General features: G+C 42.8%; 1 protein-coding gene across 1 annotated transcript in view; it reads left to right on the forward strand.

The window, feature by feature from the left end:
* Positions 1–21,937, forward strand: part of CCDC150 (coiled-coil domain containing 150) — a 2,807,665-nt gene that overhangs the window by 1,767,811 nt on the left and 1,017,917 nt on the right. Inside the window, exon 17 of the mRNA XM_044070503.1 lies at positions 14,849–14,977. Within this exon, the coding sequence (XP_043926438.1) occupies positions 14,849–14,977 (129 nt within the window). The remainder of the gene's footprint in view (positions 1–14,848; positions 14,978–21,937) is intronic.

A 21,937-nucleotide genomic window follows, 5' to 3' on the forward strand; every position in this document is an offset into this window, starting at 1 on the left:
CCATTTCTGCTACAAACACCATGGAAAACCTACCCCACAGGGGATCAGACCACATTCCACTAGGGCAACTTCCACCTCTACAGCATTTCTCAGGGGAGTCCCTACCAAGGATATTCTGGAAGCTGCAACCTGGAGTTCTGTACACACCTTCACCAAGCATTATCACTTGCCTCTCTTTTCTAAATCCAGGGCTGGATTTGCTACAGCAGTCTTGTAAGGTGTACTAGCCAGCCCTAACACTTCTTGACTGCCTCCACCCTTCCTCAGCTTTGGGAATCAACCCAAGTGTGATGACTGCAACAGTGAAACACGAAGAACATAGTACAGTTGTGTACACTTATCATAAATATAGATGTTTGAGTGTGTTCACTGTTGCAGTCCTGGTTTCCCTCCCTCCAGCCCCCTGGTTTTCTCTATCTTTCTACCTCTCCTCTCTATGGCCATTACTAATGGCATTTGGTATTTACTTTTTACTGGTGGTGTTCCCCACCATATACTAGCTCCCTATTTTGGGGGCTCCTGACATTTGGGGCAAGAAAAACTGATGTAATGGCATCGGCTGCCTGTTTTATACCCCTGGCGACCTGGCGTCATGGAAGAAGCGATAGCATCTGACGCAGAAATACTAAGACTGTGGTATTCGGACCTTCTGCGGGCTACCTGCAGGCAGATAACCCAAGTGTGATGGCTGCAACAATGAATGCACTTGAGCATCTACATTTATGGTAAGTGTACACAACTATACTTTTCTGTTTGTTTCGGAGGCTAGTCTTGACTCATAATTGGCTTCAGAGGTTTTCACTAGTGACCTAATTTGCTTGCTGAGGTGGAGGAGGGAGTTTATCCAGTTTGGAATTTTTCCTTTTTACCCTTGGACAACAGTTTCTTCCTTTTTTTGTAAAGCCTGTTGATAGTGGATGTCCACCAAACAGCTTTGTTTCCTTGAGGAGCAGGTTTTAGTTCTTTTGGGTATGGCTGAGTCAATGCAGTAGTACAGGTGCTTGTATAGTGCACCGGATTACTGTTCAGCATAGCTGTCTGCATCCTCTGAGGGGGGCGGTGGTATGAAGCTGCAGATACCCTCCCTTAGGAGGTTGTAGTCAGATTTTGAGAAGTTTATTAGCCTGGTTACGGCTGGGGAAGGTTTGGGTGGGATAGAAACTTTGAATGAGACAGACCGATGATCTGATCTCACCAGGGAAGAACATACTATGGGAATGGTGCAGCGGTCACTCTTGTTTGAGAGAACTAAGTCCAGTATGTTATTTCCCCTTGCAGGGGATGAGACCAACTGCTCTAGTGTATTAGAATTGATGAAGTCAAGCAATTATTGGGTGAATGTATTAGTGCAGGAATAGTTCACCCAGTCTGTGGTGGGGTAGTTGAAGTCACCAAGGATCAGGATGTTAGGGGGTACCTTGATGGTGTCGAGTAGGTCCAGGTAAGAGGAGTGGGTGTCCTGAGTCATGGATGGGAGTCTATAACTAGCTATAACTTGGATGGGTGTCTTGCCAACTGTCAGTTGCACCTGGAGTAATTCCATTGCGTCATGCTGGTAAACCTCTCTGGAGGTGTGTCTGTCCTTAATACAAATAGAGACTCCACCACCCTTAGTCTTTCCGACCTCATTTTGGGGTCGGAAAGTGTGGCATGACGTATAGCCTGGTAAGGCAGGTGTGCTCTCTGCAGCCCTAAACCAAGTTTCTGTGACTACACAGACATCTGCATCTTCCAGTGTGAGGAGAACCTCCATTGAGTGCATTTTCAGGTTAAGGCTCCTAGCATTGAACAGCATGATTTTCGATTTGCTTTTGGGCAGATCATTTATGTTGGAAGATTTGTCTTTGGGACATAGCCTAAAAAAGGCACAACGGGGGAGGCAAGAGTCTTGGCCAAGATCAGGAACCCCAGGGGTGACAGGTGGAGGCCATCACTGGCAAAGCATTGAGGCTTGTCAATCATGTCATCTCAGGCAGACAGATACTGGATCCCCTTGGAAAGACACCAGAAACTAAGCCAATTGTTGAAGTCAATCTTTTTTTGTTGGTATTGTGGTATCATTCTTGGTGAAGGTAGGATGCTGATTAGGGCTATGGTCATACCTGCCTGGAACACATACTCTGAGAGCTCAATCATGTCTCTCTTCATATAGTCCAGGGAGGTACGTCTCAAGTCATTCACACCAACATGGACAATGACAGAGTCATACTTGTACCTGTTGTGGAGAGACTTAAGTGCATGCGTAATGTGGTGGATTCTAGTGCCTGACAAACAGCTGACCGTGACCTTCTCCTTGTTGAGTCTGGTGAAGAGGACATCCGTGTGTCTCACTGTTGAATTGCCAATGACTAGTATATTTGGTTTATTGTTATGCCTTATGGGCTGTGTTGGTTTATCGTTATGCCTAATGGGCTGTGTTTGTGAGACACTGGAGTGTTGACTACTGTGTGTGACCTGATTGGTGTTGTGTGTGGAATGTTTGTGTGTATTTTGGAGGTGTCTGTTGTTTGGGTAAGTTTTTGTTAAGGACCCCCTGTATAGGTGGGTGTTTGACTTTGTGATGTGGTTGGTGTGGTGTTTGTGCTGGCAATCTCCTCTGTGTCAGGAGTACTGACTGTGGTGTTAGAGAGCATGAATTCCAGCTTACAGATGTAGATGCAAGCAGTACTATCACTTAAACAATGTAAGTCAGAAAAAGTGTACTTAAATCAGTTTGTATGTCCAGATGATTTGTAGGTAAATCACAGCCAGCCAACAGCTCAGATATTGAGCAAAAAAATACACAGAAATGTGACTATAACACTATTACAAGGCAAGAGAAACCCTCTAGGCTATTCAGACTTCTGCTTTGCTTGTATATTTGATTTGATTTGATTGCTGCAGTCACTTTCCTTCTCCTCATGCTGATTTACTTTTTTCTGTTTTGGGGGCTGACACACACTTTCTGACTTGTGGATGCTTTCCATGTGGACAAGCATGTGTGTTTGGGTGCTTGATTTGTAAGTTTCGTCTGTGGTTTGGTGGTGGTAGTTTTGTGAATTACTTAGGGACTTAGATGCTGTAGCTACCTGGAATTGTTATTGAGTGTTAGTTACATTTAGCATCGGTGACTGCTTTTCCTTGTGCTCATGGGTAAGCATTTAGCATTTTCAGTACCTCTCCGTCTCTCTGGATGCAGTTTGTAGAGATATAGGTATATTTGTTTCCAAAAATGCCAAACTAAATAAAATAGAAGATATTGTGCATTACACAGTCATTTACAACAGGACTTCCTGCCGATGGCCGTGCCATTAGAGGTAACCTCATACCTGGTATGGAAATGCCTGACTTCTGTTTATGTGTGGGTGGTAGACTAGCATCTGCCTTGAGCTCCTCCTATGCGTATTGTAAATGCAACACTTATGATACTATTCAAGACATTGCAGGTATGTTAAGTACTTTCATCAACTGTACTTTTGTTATCTTTTCTTGCATAGTCTTCATTTCACAGCCTGAAGGCTGATATGTTAGGTTGCTAATGCATCTTATTTTCTTTTGATACTGATAGTGTTGCAGAAGACCAGACAGCTGACCAGCAAGATGTCTTAAATTGTGCAGATAGCAAGGTTTTAGTTCTCCAACTTTGTATTGGCATTAGTCAATGCTACATATATTCTGCTGGTCAGCCTCCGGTACCGGTATCCTCCAGGGATATGGCCTCTATCTGAATGTTTCTTTGCTCTAGTTTCCAGGGTATTTGGTCTCTACGTGCTTGTTATATGCATCAGTAATATTTAAAAGCCCATTATACTTTAAGAAATCTCCTCATCCTGGCTTATAGCTAGCTCTAAATTCTTACCAGTTCATAACTCTTTTACTTACCTGATTTGCTCACAAAAATAAAATGTTTGGCTCCCAAATCAACCATCTGTTCAACCAGTATGTGCCAGTACTTGTCATTTTCATTGATAACCCAATGGAGAACAATTCAAATTACCAGAGTAAGTAGTACTTTGTGTTAGTCTCTTGGAGTACATGTAGGCTAAATGCTGCATGTTGTCATCCAGCATTGCATTTTGGCATCATTAATAGTTAGTTTCTAGTTGAGAATTCTATCCCCCTTTGTTAAAATTAACTCTTTTTCTGTAGGTAAATAGAGAGTTCTGGATTAAAAGTGCTAGTCTTAATCATGCAACATTATAGTAATGTTTGTGGTAGGGCAGTGCCAGTCCCCACCCCCACACACATGCACACACCAATCCTTAAGTAAAATCTGAGTCTTCCAGGAAACACTGCATCACTTACTTCCCAGAGGAAGGTGCGTAACTGTCTTGGATAACACTCAGTAACTTTTTCCCTTAGTCATAAATGAAGACCTGGCCTACATACACTGTCAGGGGTACCAAGAACACTTTCATTGCTTGTCTTTTGTAATTTAAATCCATGGTCATAGTCCTCCACCTTTTAACTTGATCAAGATTAACTTGATTAAGAATACTGTTTTGTTTTTTTATAAATATATATATATATATATATATATATATATATATATATATATATATAAAAGTACTAGTTTTTGTGGTCTCCGAAGTTTCCTTGGGTGAATCCCTAGTCTTTTTGTTAAGCAAACTCCTAAGTATGTCATCTTTTAATGTCTCCATAAAAATGGGATTTCCTGGATCAACTGGTGAGTGGCAGTGTAGTTCACATTTATTGCCCTGGTTTTATTCTGTTTGACCATGTATCCTGAGATTCCTACAGACTGTCTCAGTAGCATAAATAAATTCAGAACATCCATCCTTGGGTTGGTGAAGTAAACTATTAAATTATAACAGTGTCAGTCTTTCTTCCCTTCCACACCATGTCCAATCCTGTATGTCTGCTTGTCTTATCTTTTTAGTTAATGGCTCTAAATAAATAAATAGCAAAGAAAACTGGGAAAGGAGGGCATACCTGCCTGGTCTCTCTATGAATTTAAAATTATTTTTTTAATTTTTCTATTGATCTTAATCACCGCCAAGTGTAACCTCTAAATCTCCTGAATTAAAAGTACCCAAAATACTTGTACAGTCCTTAATCCATTTCTTCCTGAACCAGTGAACTGGAAAATGCCAGTGACAAAGCCTGATGGATGGGGACCATGGAGCCAGTTCTAAAAGAACTGATGTATGCCCTGAAAGACTTATGGGTTACTTTTTGATTATACTAATTAAATGCTCATGTTCTCTGCTAATACAGGCTGTGGCTAGACTGAACTAGGTCCCTAATTTGACCATAATATATGTGTGCTTTGGGTATTGCCCTTCCTCCCTAGAACAAGAACACTAATCCATCTACCTACTTACTGAATAAACTACTTAAACGTCAACAAAGTGTTTTTATTCCTACCACAGGGAGGGTATCAGAGAGAGAGAGAGTCTCCTAGATATGCCAACTAAAGTGATTTTTACCCGGACTAATCCTTTGTACTCCATTCCTTGCTAATATCTCTGAAAATCTGTATGTTTTCATGTAGACCCCCAGAAATCTAACCTATGAAACCTGTCAAGACCTATGGCTCCCATTTACATCTCTGTTGCTAGAGACCAAATTCCAATCTCCAGTGACTACCAAAATCCCCTACCAAAGTGCTATCATCTGAGATAATACCATCTTTAGTTCTTTTTTTTTTTTGGGGGGGGGGGTGTATATAGAGATTTAGCAATATACAGTAAACTCTCAGTTAGCCGGAACTCAAGCAACCAGAAAAAAAGAAATCGAAGAAATACAGTACAGTTTTCATGTATTGCACTTTCTGTAGCCCCCCCACCCACAGAAACATACTATACATTCTTAGAGTTTGGAAAAGACTCTTAAAAAAGAAGATGGGAATAAATTCCCTCTCTCCCCAACCAACGAACAAGTCAAACCAAACAAATAGTATAGAGTACAGTATTAGTTAGGCCTATTTTTAATAGTAACTCTCAAGCAACCAGCGACTACAGATGCGATGATGTCCTAGCTCGCCTTCATTCTTAGCAGGTTGAGTTCAGATCCAATCTTCTGATCCAACTCAGCCTTATACACCAGCTCGAGGTCATTCACTAGCTCGTGGCTATTCCCTATCCCATCCTGCACTAGGAGAGCTCCCCAGATCTTGTTTGCCGCTAAAACAGATCAGGTGCTCTTCTCACTGGCCCTGGCCAAGTACAATTTCTTCAAATATTTCTCTTGTAAAAATAGTGCTTTTTTTTCTACTGTATCTTTAATAGTGTGTTTTTCTACTAGTAATCACTTGTTTTTTACTGCTACGTCCTTTCGCTTCCTTTGCTTTTAACTGTTGTTGGGCACCGTTTTTCTGCAAGGCCTGTTTCCCCTATTCCACTTTGAAATCCAATTTAATCAGCCCGTTTTAATTAGAGGGCTTTCCTTTTTCATTTCTAATTATTACAAGTAGTTCATTTAAATTAGAGAACTACCTAGACCCATTTAAGTTAGATGGTCTTCCCTCCCTTTCTCTCTCACAGGGCACAGCTGCCATCCTCTCCTGTCTATTAGAGTTAGATATAGTTTGCTCTTACTAGTTATTGTTGTTGTTACCAAAAAAAAAAAAAAGTTTTTCTCTTGGCATATATCTGCAGTTTATTGTAAGCTGTTTTTTCCTTGTCTTGACTGATCAGCACTATTATGTCTACCAAAAATGCTAAGGACCCAAAACCCTCTGGGTTTAAAAAGTGTGGACAGAAAATGTCCCTTACAGACAGACATACAATCACCTTCTCCAAAATCCGACAGGTCTTCAACTTCTAGCACTCCATCAGAAGCATCCATAAAAGTGCCTAAGATATCCTGTCTGGATCCAAAGGCTGCCAGTTTTGAGAGGCCTTCTACTTCGGCCTCATCAGTCTCGGTGTCAGTGGAATTTCAGTTATGGAGCTGGTCCCCTGAATTGTGACCAGTATCTCCAACTCTGAGGTCACGTTTACTTCAGCCTTCTAAATCTCCTGCCCCCTCTACTCTGGATCAGGTGGTGCAGATACTCTTGAGTACACTGGAACTTGACAAACTATCAGATCCAACCCTAAGGACTTTGTATCCAACCAAATCCTTCTCTTCTGTACCAGTTCCTCCTCCGAGCCAACCCCGGATCTCATAGTCGGAATATCTGGAGCTGATCTTGGTGGAACCATCAGAACCGAGACCTATCACAGGATCGTTGGATCTGAATATTGCTCTGACATCCTCGATCCCATCGGAACTCAAGGAGTCTAGGGGCTGACGCTCTCCAGTTGGGTCCGGGGAGGGGAGTCAGATCGGACAGTTGTCGGATCCGATTTTTGCTCTCGTGGCATCGGCTCGGGTGAGCTCGACTCCTGCATCAGCCTCGGAGCCTTCCCCCTTGGTCCCGGAGATTCCTTCCGGTTCCTCAAAGGTGTAGGTTTCCTCAGATCAGGGGCAGGGGGCCTTTGAGGTGATGAGGAGAGTGCTGTCTTCATAGGCAGCTCCACTCTCAGGTCTGGACATTCTCCCACCAAAGGCACCGGTGTCTGTCTCTTACATCCACAGGGACACGGTGATCCTAAGCCTCAGAATGCCCCACAGAGTACCCCCTTCTCTTCTAACACCTCTTTAGACTACACCTCCAAAGAGGTCCCTCGGAAGAGATTATGCAAGAGGAAGCATTTAGACTCCCCAGAGGAGTCCATCACCTCGAATACAGACCTCAATGATGCCAAAGGGTCCCCACAGTCACCTTCTAACGATGTCTCCTTTGGAGACATCTTGGAAATGCTTAAACAGAGAGGTGGCTGGAAGTCCACCAACCCTTCAGCAGAGGAGTCTGTGTACCAGAAGGTTTTCGGATCTCACCCTTACTCCACAAGGGTGTCTCCGCCTTTCAACGAACTTATGGAGTTAGTTACTCGAAAGGCATGGGAGTCTCCATATTCTGTGGAACCAGTTCCTCGGAGGCCAAATAAATTCATTAACTCCCCATTGGATAAAAATTTCCTAACCAAAGGAGTCCCGATAGATGCTATGGTGGTGGGAGCAGCCACCAAGAAAGAACTTTCTGAAACATCTTCTTCTGTCCATCCACCAAACAAGGAGTTTCGCATGATGGACAGATCGATGAATTATCTGACTCAGTTCACAAGATTACAGATGGATCTCCTGAAAGAGCTAGGAGATACTCTCCAGGGTTCAGTAGCTGAAGGGGCGGCAGAAAAAGTTTCCTCTCAGCTCTCTACCTTAAATTCTGGAGGCTGATTTCTTGTGCAGCGGATGGAGTGAACAGAGCAGTGGGTTCAGGAATTTCCTTAAGGAGATATTCCTGGATGCACTTGTGTGACTTTGCGGAACCCTTTAAATCTTCCTTTGTCAGCGCCGCGTTTGATGGCTCATCCTTGTCCGGGCCTAAAGTCAAGGGCACACTAACCAGGTGTGAACAGGAAGGAAAGACTCTCTCTCTGCCATAAGAGTCTGTTTTTCCTTACCTTCCAGACCTTACCCCAAAGGTCAGAAAAGTACTGGAAAAATGTGGTTTCGAAAATCCCAGAGAGCTTTCCAGGACACACATGGTGATTCTTCCTCCAGGGGCAGAGAGGGAGCTGCCAATGGAAGACACAGGCCACATGGCAGGGGGTGGGGTCATCAAAATCACGACGATCGGATCCAAACCCAACCTGCTAAGAATGAAGGAGATGTGGACAACACACATGAACGTTATGGTGAGTACATAACTTCTTTTTATCCGTCGTCTACCAATCCCCATGGGTGCTGATTAACTGAGAGTTTACTGTAATCCTGTAGCTCATCTTGTTCCCTTGGATCATCACAAATTATCCCTGACTATTTTTTCTCTGTTCATCCTGTACTAATGGAGTCCTCATTATAACTTGAATTAATACCCTTCTTTCTGTTTCTTCACCCAACCTCAGAGTGGTACTCTTCTCTGCAATATTTATGAATGAGCTGCTAGTGTTCATGTTGGTGTAGATGACCCTTCTGCAACAGTAACACCTGGACTTTAAATAAACTTGCATCTATCAACATCTTATTTAATTTATCATTATCAGTGAGGCCTCTGACATTCCAAGTCATCAATGTTAAAATTATTCCCTTGTACAACTATCTGGAAACTTGACTAAAAATTGTCATTCTTGGATCCGTTTGTCTTTCACTTTTAGTTATGAACCTTCTCCTTTTTTTTCTGTTAAACAGACTGCCTTCTTGGGCATGTTTCATGTCAAAAACAGTAATTCACAAATGCAAGCATTAGCAGTAACAAACATTAACTGGTGCTTTAAAGCAAATCTGTGCATTTCTAAACAAAGCAAGATCAGCTTACAGTCTTCTAAGTGGCAACACATGCCTGCTTTTAACAGTCATATGTTGCCACTTCAGTGCCTCTAAGCAGGTTGTGCTCATCAAGCCTTTAGACAGTTTTGCCCCCCATAAACAAAATATACCCTTTCTTAGTAGTGTCCAAAGTTAACACTGTCCAATCTTTGCATAGCCCATTAACAACAATTGTGGTTAAATGAATCTTCCTCACAAATACTACACTTTACTTCACTTCCTGAGGTCTTACTAGTCTTAAGGACTGCTAAATGCATGTCCTTAAAAGGGGTCAAGAATTCTGATAGATTAATCTCTCCTTCCAGCAATTGTCTCCCTGTAATGCTTCCCTGGTACCTAAATTCATATGGCAACAAGATGTAGTGGAGATTGCTACATTTATTCCAGTCCTGATCGAAAACTAAAGTAAAGAGTGCCAACATTTGAAACAAAAACCTATACCAATCCAGTAGTCAAGTAAATTTGTCAAAAGATAAGATATTTTCCATTGGCCCATCATTATCACATACTGCTCCAAACTTTTACATCAATCAGGTATGATAATGGGTGACACTGAAGTCTGTTAGGGACCTGTAGGAGCTAATGTCACATGTAGGTCTGCTTTTGTCATAATTACTAAATCCATCAGTATATTTTCTTAGCCCTGCTCAAAAAAAATTTGACAGATCTCCAATGATTCCCTTACTATCTTGGAAGGACTTTCTACTTCCCCCGGTTTCTCCATAAGTTCCTTCTTGAATGAAGAGAAAGATTTGGCTGGCCGTCACTCCCATTGCTGGCTGTATCCTTCCCTCGCCATTGTTTTGCTGGATCCATCATGGCAAGAGGAGGAGTCTGCCTGTATAGAAAGGATGTAGAGTTCTCTACAGGCTGCATATCTCTGCCTCTAGGAATGTCTTTGTACTTGAAGGAAGCAATATTATTTTTAGGAAAACAATATTTCTAAGTTCGTGGGATATAATAATTTAAATTGTAACCCAGCTTTTTGCATTTTTTCAGATGAGCTATAAACCTGTTCCACTTCAACATGTTTCCCATCAAGAAATCATGATTGACAAAAACCCTTCCTGCTCACTTGCATCTCTCTGCGTTTTCCCAAAGTAGGTTCAGAAGTTGTTTTTTCAGTTAGCAAGTCTGAACCTTAACAATAACAGGCCTAGGGAATCCTTAGGATGTTACAGAGGTTGCACAGATTCTGTGGGTTATATCCAGTTGTATTTTCTCTGCCAGTATTTCAGTCCATTTATTTAAATAATGTACCAAAGATGAGTCGGTCCTTTTCTTTTTCTTCCCCCTCTGGTACATTCATGAACCATAAATTCTCCCTTCATTCTCTGTCTAATATTGTTTTCCCTGAATGTCTTTATGGATAGCTTCCTTAGATTGTTACAATACTTTGAGGTGACTGGAATGCAAAGATAAAGTAGTGTGAACTTCTTCCAGCCTTTTTGTCATTGATATAATAAATTAATGTGAGATTATTTTTAAGATCTATTTTTCCTCTAACTCTACCATCTCAGCCTAGTTACATTGGATGGCGTCTACAGTATTAAAGCCGACTTCTTTAGCAGGATTAGCTTGTTTAGCTGCAGGAAACCTTTGAGGTTTCAACAAACCTTGACTGGATGCTCATGTTTATGATCCATTCCGTGATAGGAATCCAACTCCTTGGATCAACTAATCCACACCCCCACCAGGGGCAGCAATATCCTAGACCTGGTCATTACCATCATGGGCAACCGGTGTTCCACACCAGAGGTCAATTCCTCGTTGGTCAGATCCGACCACAAGCTAATCACCCTAGACATCCACATCACGCCCCCACCCTCCATTAGGGAAACCACCATAAAAAATGTCTCCAAAGCCAACTTTACGACACCTGTGCAGATGGGCAATAGAGGTATGACTGTTGAATCCTACACAAATGCACTTTATAAGCACTTGCACGAGTGCATGGATCGTACTATCGCTAATAGAACCAAAATGCTATTCTCCAAAAAAAATGAAGCCAATCTGGTGGTGTCCTGCCATGAACAAACTCTACAACAGAAGAAAGAAACTGTTGCAAAAAAAAGTAAAATCCCATGATTGGAGGAACTCCCTGGTCAGCCTCAGTAAGAAGCTGAGATCCCTCATAAAATCCTCCAAAGCTAGTTACAAAAACAAAATCGCCATTGATTCTAAGGGCAACCACAAACCATTCTATAGCTATGTCAAGAATCTCAATGGCAACACTCAGATCTCCTCTGAGTTACAGCACAATGGCACTAAATATACAGACCCAACAGATATTGCCAACATCCTGGCAGATAGGTTCACTGCTAACTTTACCCTCCTCTCACCCCCTAAAGGGCCCATCTCTATACAGGAAGTATGCAAAGTTTCTGTAATCACGGCTGCACAGGTAAAAAAACACTCTCCAAAGCCAAGAACACAACATCCATGGGACCTGACAACATCCCAGGCTGCGTTCTACACGAACTACTGAATGAACTGGCACCCCACCTAAGTGCCATGTTCAATCATAGCCTTACCTCAGGCTTTGTGCCCACTGAATGGTGCACAGCGACAGTTATCCCACTCCACAAAGAGGGCGTCACCACAGACACTGGGAACTACCACCCATTAGCTTGACGAGCCTGGTCTGCAAGGCCATGGAATGTATCATCATGGAGCTTATAAATAAAGACATAGGTAATCTCCAAACTCTGGACCTCACCCAGTTCGGGTTTGTAAAAGGCAGATCATGTCCCCTAAACCTGACAGACTTCTTTGAAGCAGTCACCAAAGCCGTAGATGAGGGTAAGGTGGTTCACACCGCCTATCTAGATCTCACCAAGGCTTTTAACACCGTCCCCCACTCTGGAATTATAGATAATCTCACTAAACTAGATATAAATCCCTATATCAACTGGCTCACTGACAGAACCCACACTGTGAAAGTAGCAGACTCCAAATCCGACTTCAGACCAGTGACAAGTGAAGTACCACAGGGTTCAGTCCTGGGTCCTCTCCTGTTTGGTATCTTCTTCTCTGAAGTACAGGCTAACACAGAAGGTCTTTGGCTAATGACGTTTGCAGATGACTTCAAACTAGGAGCCATAATTGAAACTCCTAATGATGTGGGCATCCTACAAAAGGGCCTCACTGAGACAGATCCCTGGTATCAAAGCCATGGCCTCAAGCTCAATGCCAAAAAGTGCATTGTCATCCCCTTTGGTAAAAACTCTGTACCCATGAACTACCACATAGGCGGTAGTCTACTTAACACCAAAAGTGTGATAAGAGACCTTGGGACACAGGTGGACAGCAGTCTCTCCTTTGATAATCACATTGCCACATTAGTCAGGAAATCCTTCTACGTGGCACACCTCATCACAAAAGGTTTCTCATCCAGGAAAAAAGAGGCCATTGTTCCTCTCTACTCTGCACTCATTAGACCCATTATTGAGTACAACACCCCTTTTGGTATGTACCTCACAAGACATCTACAACAACTGGAAAGGCCACAGAAATACCTCACAAAGAGGATTACAGGCCTCAAAACAGATGCCCTATGCAGACTGTCTCAAAAAACTCCAGCTTTACTCCGTCGCATATCGCCTACTCAGAGGTGTTCACTGCCTAACATACAAAGCTATGTCAAACCCAGAGCTGATGGACATGCTCCCACTTAAAGAAATCCGAATCCCTCCGAGCTACATGCTGTAGGGAGCTAAACCTTGTCACCACAATAAACAGAACATGCTGGAGGGATAGATTCCTGTCCCAGAGACTTTCCATACTCTTGAACAGACTACCTATCTATGTCAGACAGAGCTCTTCATTAGCACTCTTCAAGAAGAATCTTGATGATTGGATGGGAAATAGGAAATTCACCCCTGGGATCACTTCTGTGGCTCTGCTCGACAGGGGCACAGGAAAATCATTTTCTTGGATGGCGAAAGCCCGAGTATCTTTTTGGCTAAGTTTATATAGGTCCTAGGGCCAATAGCCTAGTACCTACCTATGAACCTATGATATTGAATTTAAAGTGCAAATTGTTATCTTTTTAGGGCTAAATTTATAAACTCAGGGAGAAGAATATTGACCAGCAATCACTCAGATCTACACCATACCAGAAGTCCTATATGGCTAGGGTTGGTGTTTAATGTGCTCTGGTAATCAAACAGTGTGTCCCCTTCCCAGATTGTTTTTCCTAAGGTTCTAGATTATTTGCCCCATTAATTTGTCCATGCAATTTTTTTTCTTTTTTTAAGAGGCATTGCTTCGCCATTTTAGCTTGTCTTCTTGGGAGGAGTCTCTTTCTGCAGTCTATACTCTTAAATTACATCTGAAGGAAATATTGTATCTTAGACATCTGAGAAACATTTTGTTTGTCACTTGAGATTTGACCTTCATTCTCAGAGCTCTTATAAATTATCATTTTGGACAATCTACTTTGTGTGTGTCATCTTTTCAGTGTTTGACGTTTATTGCAGTTTGATGCATTTTATTTTTAATGATTACTCAATGCTTCACCTACTGGATAATAGTATAGTGGGTTGAATTTATGGAATTGGGATTTGTGACATCTACCTTGTCAATGTATGTTAGGTGGAAAGACTGTTGCAGGAAGTATAGCACTCCAGCCTCCATTCTCCATTCCTAGACTTCTTAATAAGAACACATCTGTATTCTGCACTCTTGCAACAAAAAAGGAGAAATGTCTAACTCAGAAGACCTTTAAGGAATATGAGGTTATAGCACATCTACATCTATTGATGTACACCACTGCTGATGCTGGCTCTAAGCATACCCTCAAATGTACTGCTTACTGAAGACCAACTGCAGTGAAGTTATTAAAAGCCAATGAAACCTGAAAGGTGATTTGCTTCAGGAATCGCTCTGAGATATCTTTTATGGTGTCTAGATTCCACGCAAAAAAAGAGCACTCCGGAATCCAAGCTCAGGAAGATCACAAACTGTCTACCTTTATATACTCGAAAAGAAACCCTCTTGAATTAATTTGGAAAAGATATGTAAGGTAATCTATAAGAAAAATCCTCTGTATGCAGTTTTCCCCATTTTGCATCAGATCATTTTCTTAATCAGCTGGTCTTGTCCTAACAGAATAATGACTAATGAAGCATATTTGTGGAGGAATGCTCCTTTGCTCTATCTACAACACCATTTTTGTTCAAAGGAACTGAGAAAGGAGCTAAGAGGTTGCCATTATATGGCACCAGTCTGCACAAGAAAGAAACAATCCCTGTACTGTGAGAATTCTGACAAAGATTAATATAAGCAGATGTCTAAAGCTGTATCTTATACCGGTTTGTGTTTGTTCTGCATGAGTCTGATTTGAAGATCTGCAAATGTGCAGAGTGCCACTAATGTCATTCTTAATTATAGATACACTGGAAACAATTATTTTCAAGTATGTGTTTGTATCCTCCATATGTATAACAGAGCTGACATAATTGTGTGATAGTGTTTTTCTTTAACAAACGAGAGTAGTTTTTAATTATTTACTTATTTACCTTTGCAGGCACAGTCTCTTTTAGAACGGAAAGAGGAAGAATTTTCTTTGGCTATAAAATCCCGTGATGAGGCACTGAGAGAAGTTCAGAAATTAAAGGGGCATTCTGAAGCTTTAGAAGAGAGGGATAGGCAGAAGGTAATGCTCTTGTTGCTAACTTCTGAGTAACATTTAATTTTTGTTAAATTTGAGAGTCATAATACTGAGCATTAACAAACTTGAGAATATGGATGAAACATCCATGATATAGGCTAATTAATACGCAGATTTATGATGTTCTTGTCTGTTCATTGTAAGCTGTTGGATTGGTTACCAAAGATTCTACCTCTCAAGTGTACCTCATTATGAGGAACGTACCTCATTTGGGGTCTTAAAAGTTCATGTTCCTCGAAGTTCCACATTGAAAGACTCTGTCACACATTCAGTGTTAAGATTTTTTTTAATGAAATCCATTGTAAATAGAAATGTATCATATTAATTCATTAAAAGATTTTCTTTATATAAGTAAAACCAGCATATTGTAACCATCCTATGACCTTCCTAGTTGAAGCTGTTAGTAAGCCATTAATATGTGTTCCACATTTTGCCCATTTGTTCCACATTATGAGGGCTAGTGTTCCTCATTTTGGACATGGAAGGTTGAGAGCTATGTTAGCACCTATGAATTTTTCACTAAGTTGTCTTTCTTTACTTGCTCTTAATACCTCTGTCTTGTCTAGCCTCACCAGATTTTGTTACATTTATTCAAAGCTATAGCATGATCTCCATTCAGTTCGAACAATACAGGAAGAAATTCAGTTATTCTGGCTTCAGTGGCTTAAGTTAAGTTAAATCCTTTAATTAATTACTTATCTGGGAATCATTCCTTTCACTGATCTGTCTTCTAGTTAGAATTTGTATATTTTCCTTCCAGTCTTTCCCGCACTTTTCCCCTTTTGTACCCTTTCCCTCTCCATTCAAAATAAATAAAAGAATAAGAAAAATCAAAAAAATAATCTGTCTTACTTTTTTTGCTTCAGATAATGTTGTGTGTGTTATCATTACAGGGCTCGTATGTGTACAGACTTTTTGTGATAAATATGGACAAGAATAAGGAAAAGGCTTCTAGCTTTAAAAAAATGCTATCATTGCAACTAGAAGATTCCATCACAATACGAGTTGTGTGTTTTGTATCTTGGGATTGTTCATCTAGAGAAATAGTTTTTGTTTTTTTTTTTTTTTTTTTTGCAAAAGTTTAAATTCCTTGTACCCTCCAGGATAAACTGGCACTGAAGGGATTGTTGAAAGGAGAATCAGCAAAAGAGAGGGAGAAAACATCACCTCAAGGAGTCAGAACAGCTTAATGTAGAAAGGCTATCTCCTGACAGGGTGGCAAGGCTGTCATTCAATTCTCCTCATCCTTGAAGTACTGCTTCCTGTCCTGGCACTCCACCTTCCAGATAGGAAATGTCTGATCTGACTTGAAACAGCAGCTGTCCAAAAAAATTTTTTTCAGATAAGCAGATCTGTGTATGTGCCTCCAGGTCTCACCCGAATCCTGCACCAGTAAAGATGATGACAGCCTTTATCAAGACCCAACTTCAGCTTGGTATGCACTTGACCCCCTCTGTCTCTAGTGAAGCTTGAGAGGAAACCTAGATCCCTGCTTCTTCTGTTCCTAACTCGGGTTCAGTTTCATATTTTATTTTTATTTATTTATTTAACATTTGTTTACTGGGAAAGTCCAACTGAGGTACAGCCCATTTTCAGTGGAGGCCAGGGAGAAATGCTTCAGATGCATGTCTTTGGAATGTGGAAGGAAACCAGAGCACCCGGAGGAAACCCACACAAATGCAGGGAGGACATGCAGACTCTGCACAGAAGGCACACCAGCCAAGAATCAAACCAGAGAACCTGTTGCTGTGAGGTGACAGTGCTAACCGCAGCACCACTGCGATGTCCGTTTCCAGGAGTCTTGGAACTGATGAGAGAAACTATTCCAATTCCCATGGTGCTGGTGCTGGTGGTTGTTTTGGCATCCACGCTGACCCCTACTTGGCCTAGCAAGATTGATGCAGTGGAGTCAGTGCAGGCTTCATTGGTTTTGGGCCCGTTGTGTGTGTGTCAAGATACTCTGCATTCGATCCTTTGGCACCAAAATCTATCCACTAGGATCATCATTAACAGTTGGTGTCTGTCCTCAGCCCTTGCAGTGATGTCAGGTCAGATCAAAACACCCATGTATTTGGTGCTGTTGGCTTCAATCGTGGCTATCTCCTAGGGCCCTTTGATGTTGGGGAGATCATCTAGGATATTTGAGCTAGAACAGGCACCTGCTCTATTGGTTCCTTACCTCCACATCTCTAATTTTGTTGTCAGTAGTCAATCATAGGTTCATAGGTTGGTACTAGGCTATCGGCCCTAGGGCCTATACAAGCCTAGCCATAACAATTCCCTGGCTATTTTATCCCACACTATTTACTTCCCTGGACCCCTGTCTAGCAGGGCGACTGACGTGATCCCCGGGGTGAATTTCCTTTCTCCCATCCAATCATCAAGGTTCCTTTTGAAGAGGACCAAAGAGGCACTCTGCTTGACATGTATGGGCAGTCTATTCCAGAGTCTGGGGAGTCTCTGGGTCAGGAACCTATCCCTCCAGCATATTTTGTTTATTGTGATGACAAGATTTAGATCCCTGGAGCATGTGGCTCTGAGTGATTGGGATTTCTTTAAGTGTAGCAAGTCCAACAGCTCTGGGTTTGACATGGCCTTGTATGTTAAGCAGAGATCGCCTCGGAGTAGACGATATGCGACAGAGTATAGCTGGACTTTTTTAAGGCGGTCAGCATAGGGCATCTACTTTAGGCCTGTGATTCTTTTAGTGAGGTATTTCTGCGGCCTTTTCAGTTGTTGCAGATGTCTTGAGAGGTACATACCAAATGGGGCGTTGTATTCTATAATGGGTCTAATGAGGGATGAGTACAGTGGGACAATGACCTCCTTTTTTCTGGATGACAAGCCCTTAGTAATGAGGTGTGCCACATAGAAGGATTTCCTGACTGTTGTGGCGATGTGGTTATTGAAGGTGAGACCACTGTCCACTTGTGTCCCTAAGTCTCTTATCACACTTTTGGTGTTTAGTGTACTGCTACACCTGCAGGACCAATGAACTTAAGGATGTAAAATTGCTACACAGTCTGTGTTAATACTCTGCTCAGGAATGCGTAGATGACTCCTCTGTTATCATCCCAAGGAAGAGATTATGTAAAAAGAAGCACATTGACCTCCCCCCTCAAGCCACAGACGTCATTGAAGGGGAGGCTTCACCTCACTCCCTTTCTGAGGACCTCAAGTTCAGTCAGTAGACAGTTCCCTCCTTCACAGAGAAGCAGTCCTTCAAGAAGTTTTTGGTCCATCACACAACAGTTTGGGTATTTCCCCCACCTGACAAAATTACGTGGTATGCAGCAGAGTTTGAGGGACCCAAACATTGCTAAGCCACTTCTCCAAAAGCCATATAGACCTCCATCGATAGGCTACATTTGAGCAAGGGACCAATCGTCAGCACTGTTTTGTTATCAGCAGCTACCAGACATGAGGTTCCTAATGACACACAAGTCATTTATCCTCCATATGAAGATTCAAGGATGATGGACAGGCTAGGAATTCATGTTTATGCAACTATCGCATTTTTCATTAGGACTACCAACTACATGATGCCCATGGTATGGTTTAAGACAGATAGTTAGCAGACAAAGCACAAAAGACTCTGAAACAGTTGCACGCTGGGGATACCAGAAGCAGCTGGAGCCCCAAGAGGCAACTGTGAATGCAGTAACATCGCTGTCTGTGCATATTCTCCATAACTGCGCAGCTCAGTTTGCTGGTTCAGCAGCACCATTAGGTATCAGTCCTGACTGCGGCTAACTTGTTCTGAGGAATATTTCACTGCAGCTTTTTTTCATTGTCCCCTTCAGTGGTTCTGCCCTCTTTGAACAAATGTAAAAGAAAAGGTGCAGCAACGTGATCAATTTGGCAAGATGCTGACTGCTTTTGGGGCCTAGTCCTTAGCCCCTCAGAGATCATTCCAAAGAATCCAAAAACGAGCAAAGAACATATGGTGTATGTAGTCCCAATAGCCTCAACAATAGCAACAATTTGATAGAAATTCTGATAGAAATTCCCATGGCAGAAGACATTTCTCAAAAGCTCACCATCCCAGAGGCAGAAGTCCCCAACAACAGGGTGTCCATGATCCTTCCTGTGGGAGTTGACAGTATAATCCCTGAGAAGTTGTCTGACTGCCCCTGTCTGAAGGCAGTCAGTGAACACCTTCTTGCACCCATATGTGTGGAAGGCCATCATACACAACAGCTGGCTCAAGGAGATAATATCCAGTGGCTATACCATACCATTTTTCTACTACCAGATAAACTCATCATCTCATCCTCCAGCTATTCCACCTTGACAAGGAAAGGAAACGGAACAGGAGGTAACAAACCTTTTAGATAAGGGAGACATCCAAGAGGTCCTACCAGACCAGACCAGAGAAGAACTAGATTCTACTCAAGATTCTATTTATCCCCCCCAAAAAAAATCAACATGTCAAGAAAGAAACCTTTTGCATGGTCACAGTGCAAGTCATCCTTCTCTGCTTGCAAGAAAGAGACTGGATCTTCAGAACATTTAACTGCACAGCAAAATCACCAAAATATCTAGAAGATTTCCATGCTTTCAAGTGGGAGCCTGATATTATCAGATGTGAAGTTGTTCGATCTCGCCGTTTGTTCTTACACACAGGTTCGGAACCGATCCCTCGGCTCCGAGTCGGCCACATTCCAAGCTCTGCATCTAAGAGAAGCTCGAGGCACAGTCCCTATCCCATGATCCTCTCCTGCTAACCCTCAGATCTAGTTTGCCGTTGCAACAGGTCTCATTGTCGAGTGAGAGCTCGGGCCAGTATCCTTTTTTCTATATATTTCTAAAAAGTTAAAAATAATTAGAGATTTTTCTTAGTATTAGTTAGTAGTAGTATGTGTGTGTGTGTGTGTGCAAGTGCTGTTTTAAAATAGTGTTTAAAGTAGTGTTTAAGAATTTGTGGGAGTGACTGCTCCTAGGCCTTAGGCCAATAACTCTCTGTCAGATTTTTCTGTGTGAAGTACCTTTTTTCCTAGTTAAAGTCTTGTTGTAAATTTTTACCTGTGTGTTTAGTCAGGTTAGCTATTGTGTGTATATATATATATATATATATATATATATATATATATATATATATATATAGTTATATACATATTAGTATTACATACTGTATTTTTCTATTCAGAATAGGTCAGAGAAAGCCAAGCCTGGTTTTAAACATTGCCAGTGTGGACAGAAAATGTCCATAACAGACAACCACATTTCCTGCGTCTACTGTCTAGGCCCTCTCCATCTTCAGGAGGACTGCTCCATCTGCCACTCGTTTAGTGGCAGAGTGATGATGGAAAAACGCAGGAAACTGATTGAGAGGGGTCTCCTGAAGCCGGAGTTTCAGGAGACATTAGAGAAGGCAGACCAGTCATCAAAGTCTTCGAAGGGGTCAAAGTCTTCGAAGGTATCGGAGCCCAGGTCATCGGCTCCGAGTACCTCTGTTAAGATTCGGTCGCCGGCTCCACAGACCTTGGAGCCAAGCACCGAGCTGCTGCCTCGGGGTGAGGTCCAGGTCTTGGAGCCGGTGTCAGAGGTGCTCCCTTCATCGATCCTTCGCTCGGTGACCTCTTCGACCCCTTCGACCCATTCCTCCAGAGCACTGTCAGACACTGATGTGGATCGAGTGGTGCAGAAGCTGATGGAGAACACCGCCTTATCCAAACTAATTGCGGTTTCATCCCAATTGGTTTCGAAGCTTGAAGCCCTTCCTGTTCCATCCATAGATCCTCCTTCAAGACCCATCGAGTCATCGGAACCGGGAGTCGAGGATCTGATGATTGTTGATCCCCCGGAGCCAAAGCCTTCTTTAGTGCTTTTGGCTCCACTGACCTCGACACCCTCGGTACCCATCGAGGGGTCTCGGGGCCGACAGTCTCTCCTCGGTTCCGGAGGGAGAATCGAACCGAAGTTTCGGTTCCGACTCTTCCCCTCGGTGCCTCGGCGCAGATTAGTTCGGCTCCGTCCTCTGGATCAGAGCCCGTGGTTCCGGGCCCGGGCCCGGGGAGGCTACCGTCTTCTTCGGAACCGGTGGAGTCCTCGGCCCGGGGCTCCGGTGCCTTCGAGGCCATGAGGAAGGTTTTGTCTGGTAAGACGTTCACATCTTCAGATTCCTCTTCTCCCTCCCCGAAAGGTCCGCGTTCTGTCTCTGCACCACCGGTCCCCACCAAGCGTAGAGACCCAAAGCCTCAGTCAGCCCCAGAGGGTGAAAGCTGCTCCTCGGAAGCTTCACCAGATGTCCCCTCTGATGAAGTCCCAAGGAAGAGATTCTGCAAGAGGAGGCACCTTGATTCCCCACAGGAATCATTGACATCGGACATCGACTTGGATGAGTCAGAGGGGTCCCCACGGTCGTCCTCCGAGGATGTCTCATTTGCCGACATCCTGGAAATTCTCAAACAGAGGGGTGACTGGCAGTCACTTGCCCCCACTGAGGACGAGTCAGTGTTGCTGAAGGCTTTTGGGGCTCAACCTTCCACCTCCTGGGTAACTCCACTCTTCGACGAGTTAATGGATTTAATAGCTCGAAGGGCGTGGGAGTCCCCTGACACTTTGGAACCAGCCCCTCTGCGGCCCAATAAGTACATCACTGCTCCCCAGAATAAAGCGTATCTCACCAAGGGAGTCCCAGTTAATGCTATGGTGGTGGCGGTGGCGGCCACCAAGAAAGAAATGTCTGAAGCATCTTCCTCTGTTCATCCTCCTGACAAAGACTCTAGGATGATGGACAGGTACGGGAAGCGCATTTTTAGTTCAGCGACTTTTTCCATGCGATCGCTGAACTACCTCACTCATTTTACTCGTCTTCAAAGAGATCTCCTCAAGGAATTGGGAGATACTCTACAGGGTACCACAGATGCTGCTGTCTCAGACAAGGTGACAGCACAGCTCAATACCCTAAACTCTATCGTTAACTCATCCATGCGGCTCATT

Source organism: Protopterus annectens, chromosome 4.part1, assembly GCF_019279795.1.
Source record: "Protopterus annectens isolate FY-2018-M chromosome 4.part1, PAN1.0, whole genome shotgun sequence".
Taxonomy (NCBI): Eukaryota; Metazoa; Chordata; order Ceratodontiformes; family Protopteridae; genus Protopterus; species Protopterus annectens.